This window comes from Takifugu rubripes, chromosome 5 (genome assembly GCF_901000725.2).
Source record: "Takifugu rubripes chromosome 5, fTakRub1.2, whole genome shotgun sequence".
NCBI lineage: Eukaryota > Metazoa > Chordata > Actinopteri > Tetraodontiformes > Tetraodontidae > Takifugu > Takifugu rubripes.
In genome coordinates this window covers 6157944-6162668 of record NC_042289.1, presented here as the reverse complement: position 1 = coordinate 6162668, position 4725 = coordinate 6157944, and the positions used below count along the sequence as shown (strand labels likewise).

The 4725-nt window shown below is 40.0% G+C and overlaps 1 gene segment (V, D, J or C); it reads right to left on the bottom strand.

Annotated features, from left to right (window-relative positions):
* On the bottom strand, positions 1 to 3018 carry LOC115250071 (Ig heavy chain V region 914-like). The segment is given in 2 exon segments: positions 1 to 521; positions 2871 to 3018. Coding segments are annotated over 2 exon segments (360 nt in total).
* Positions 3019 to 4725: the final 1707 nt, after the last annotated feature.

The following is a 4725-nucleotide window of genomic DNA, read 5'->3' as shown; positions in this document are numbered from 1 at the left end:
ACAAATGAGTCATGTTGGCACTTTGCATTTTTATGTTCAAAAGCAGTTGTAAAATAATTTAAATTGACATTTTAAAGTGAGGTCATTAACAATTTAAAAGGCATTCATAATAAAATAAAGACAGTGTTCAGTGTTCACTTCTGATCTTCACAGCAGTAAATATGAGAAGTGTGTGTTTTTGTACAGCTGCTGAACTGACTTCAGTCACTGTGACTCTCGAGCACAATAATAAACAGCAGAATCTTCAGTCTTCAGGCTGTTCATCTGCAGATTCAGCTGTGCTCTGTTGTTGTCTCTGGAGATGAGAAACCGGCCTTTGACTGACTCAGAGTAGTATGTGCTGCTGCCACTGCCGCTGCTGATACGACTGATCCACTCCAGTCCTTTTCCAGGAGCCTGTCTGACCCAGACCATCCAGTAGCTGCTGAATGTGAATCCAGAGGCTGAACAGGTCAGTGTGTGAGATTCTCCAGGTCTTTTAACCACTGGTTCAGACTGGGTCAGAGTCTGAGCATCAACACCTGTTTAGAAGATGAAACATCAAGTTAATCAGCTGATGACAAAAATCAAAGTCTGTCAACAATCATGATGAGTGAAGATCTTCACCTGCCCAGCAGATAGTTAGAAGCAGCAGTCCTGTCCTACAGTCCATCATGTTCAATTGTGTGTCCCCTCTTCTCTGTCCTCCTCTCTGCTCTCACATAAGTAGACGTGGAACACATCTGAGTTTTGCATCGACTCCTCCTCAGTAAACAACTGGATTTGATTGTGATGCCTCCTCCTCTTTGGATGATGTGAGCCTATGATAAATTAGACTTTTAATTTTGTCCAATTAATGATGTACCAGTGGTCCTAGTTCTGATTTGTGAGGTACCCCACACTTCACACTCAGCTGTTCTCATCTACCTGCAAATTAATTTTAGGATACAAAAAGAACGTCTAAAGGGAGAATCATGAGATTGGAGATTTTCAGTGAATTTGTGATATCAGACAGTCACTCATATTTAAGTATTTTCTTTAGAATAAAACAAACTGTCTTCAAATATTTAATCATTATCAAAAAATAAAGATTTCTTTTTTCCATGAGTCATCATTTGAGCCTGAATGTTTGAGTAACAATATTAAACACTGATCTTTGTTCAAAATCGTGTTCTGTGTGTGTCCTTTTACTTTGGTTGAATGCTGAAATTAACTGTTGGGATCATTGAAATGACAGAGAAACAAATATATTGTTGCTGAATTATCCTTATCCTTAACAATTTGTCATACATTGAAATTCTCTTGTTGCATAATGAGATCAGAAGTTCAAAAAGCAGTCATGTATATTTTAGGTCATTGGCATTTATATATTTGGGCAAAACCAATCCAAAAATGTTTTCTCATTCTGTATTTCTTTTTTTACTACCATTACCCCTTGAACGTTTCCTACAGGTTTTATATTTCATTTAAATTCTGGGAAAAAAATTCTTCTCCAGCATTTTTCCTCAACGTTGTTGTCATGATTCATTCCTGGTGTGACAGCGCCCCCTCTGGTAAAAATGTGTTGATGCGCTGAGGGTTTTTGTTCAGCTCCACTGATGGTTTGTGTTATTGTGTCTCTGGCACAGTAATACACAGCAGTGTCTTCAGGCTGCACATTCACTCCATTTAGAGTCACTGTGTTGCTGGAAGAGTCTGAACTGATGCTGAACTTGTTCTTCAGGGAATCTTTGTAGTAGGTGGTTCCAGTATATTCCTGTCCAATCCACTCCAGTCCTTTCCCTGCAGGCTGTCTGATCCAGTTTGTCCAGTAGCTGCTGAGAGAATAAGAGACCTGACAGGTGATGGTCAGACGCTGACCTGGCTGCACAGTCACAGAGGCTGGCTGTGTCAACTGTTCACACTTCACACCTGTGAAACAACAAAGAAAATGCTGATTATAAAATCACACTCAAACAGATCGACTGCTGACTTTGACAAATCCACAGAGAGAGACTCACATCCAGCTGCCAACAGCAGCAGCAGAGCTGCAGAGAACATGGTTAATGTTGAAAGTCAGGTGCAGAGAACTCCATTGACAGTCTGATGTGATGGTTTTATAGCTGAGGAACAAAGAAGAACTCTGAATTTGCATCGAATCAAACATGTGAAGCATCACTGTTGACCATATGGAGCCAATAGGAGAGTGGAAACCTACAGTCAAATCATGTTTTAAATATAAATGTCTGCTGTTAGTTACCTTATTGTAACCTTTTAAAATATTCATGAAATTCCTGCTTAAAGTTTTGTGGAAATTTACTATGAAATCTACTGTGAAACTTACTGTGTAGCACAAGTTTATCATGTAACTTTGAATCACTAGAACTGACTTATGCATATACTGAAGAATGTGCGTACGTGCAGGCATTTAATCACACTTCTTGGTGCCACTTTGTGACTGGCTCATGAGGTACCGGAACTTACATAGAACATAATCATACAAGGTAATAAGATGGCGTCGTCAGTTAATCATATGACCATTTGAGCACTGTTGCTAACTTTTCTGCTGAATATAAACCAACACCCAAAAAGGTCCAGCAGTTTTTTTATCTGTTGGCAGATGGAGAATGTTTCTCTCATATTGTAAAAAGGCCCACAAATGTGTCTAATAAACTTTTTACTGAAGATCACGGATTCTCTGGTCGTTTCACGGTCCGAACCTACGAAGCAGATTTGCAACAGTTTCTTCCTGTTAAAGGGGAGGTTTTCCTGCCACTGTTGCTTGTTAGGGTCAGGCCCTGGGATTCTGTAAAGTGCCTCAAAACATGAAGAGCAGAAGATTGAATCAGTGGACGTCGAGGGAACAGTCAGGGTGATCACACTGTCAGTGTCTCTGCCTCAGTCAGACTCACAGGATCCAGCTGCCAACAGCAGCAGCAGAGCTACAGAGAACATGGTTGGTATTGAAGCTGATCTGATGGCAGCTTCTCTTCTTCTACTGCAGCTGACAGCAGGATGTCAAGTCTTTATAGCAGATGGACAGGAAGTTCCCTTTGCATAGAGAAGAACTCTGACAGGAAATAAAAGAAGCACCAACTGTTCTGACCACAAAACACCAAACAGAAATCAGCTCAGGGTAGAAACAATGTTATGTTGTTTTATTTAACACCAAGTAGAACAATATAGTTCAATCTTTCATTCTTATTGTAAATAATTACTTATGATTTGAATATGAATCACTGAGATTAAGATTATGTTTAGATTTCTTAGTAAAAAAAAATCTCCTTTAGCAATGAAAACAGAAATTAAATATTTATAATACCTTCAATCAATTCACCGCTGAATAAATGTTTTTATCATATTCAATCTAATTAATTGAACATCTGATGTCACTTGTTCTTATCTTTTTACAGTAAAACAGGATATTTTATCACAGACCAGAATGAGACATCTTAGGAGAAACACCTGAGGGCCCCCTAAAGTAACAAGTGAGAAGGAAGAAAAAAATCCAAAAGGCTGTTTTGAAATCTGTTGAACTGCATCAGTGATTCCAGGAAAATGGAAACAGTATTGGAGTCACCACAGTCCATTTTTAAATCCTTTGGGTAGAGAAGATAGATTACCTGAGGTTAATTGTGAAAAAATATTGGAACATTGCAGGTAAAAGCAGTTGGAAAGAGTGATGGTGGAATAATGAGAATTAATAAATGTTCTGTTGATGATAGTTTATGTGAATTAAATGAAGATGACTTTCAGGGAAAATTACAAATTAGTCATGAAGGCACTTTGCATTTTTATGTTCAAAAGCAGTTGTAAAATAATTTAAATTGACATTTTAAAGTGAGGTCATTAACAATTTAAAAGGCATTCATAATAAAATAAAGACAGTGTTCAGGCTGCAAATGATTTTTCCTGTTGGATATATTCACTGTGGTCCCGTTCAGTCAGATCCTGTAATTGTTTTCCACCAAGTTGTCTGTGTAAATTCTCAGTCATCCAGGTCATTGTATCCAAGGTAGTTTTCTCTGTCAACTGGACTGGGTTTCTTCTCTTGAAGACGTTTCGCCTTCTATCCAGAAGGCTTCTTCAGTTCTGAAATCGCTGGGGAGAGAGCTTGAAAATATATAGCCCCTGTGGACCATTTGCATGCTAATGATCCGGGTGGTCACCTGAGAGTCGTTAGCAGGGTCGTTGGTCGGGTCGTTCACCTAGTTTCTGTTGAGGTGTCTCCCCTTTGTCTGCTGGGTCACATGGTGAAGAGTCACTGGGTCTCCTGGAATGGTGTGAATGTTTGTTTTGCTGTTGGAAGGAGTGGAGGACTGCATTGTATGTGGGTGATAGGAAGTGCCTCAGGCCACCACCTCTGTTCAAGGATGGTTTCTCCAATTTAACATGGATAGCTTCCTTAACCCCCCTTTCAAACCAGCGGTCTTCTCTGGCCAGTATCCTTACTTGGCTGTCCTCGAAGGAGTGCCCACTCTCCTTTAAGTGTAAGTGGACTGCTGAATTCTGACCCGAAGAGGTGGCACGTCTGTGTTGTGCCATTCTTCTGTGGAGAGGTTGTTTGGTTTCCCCAATGTACAGTTCCTTGCATTCCTCCTGGCACTGTACAGCATAAACAACATTACTTTGTTTGGGTCTTGGTGTCTTGTCCTTTGGGTGTACTAACCTCTGTCTGAGAGTGTTGCTGGGTTTGAAATGAACCGGTATGTCGTGTTTCTGGAGGATCCTCCTAAACTTCTCCGAGACTCCAGACAGGTAGGGGAT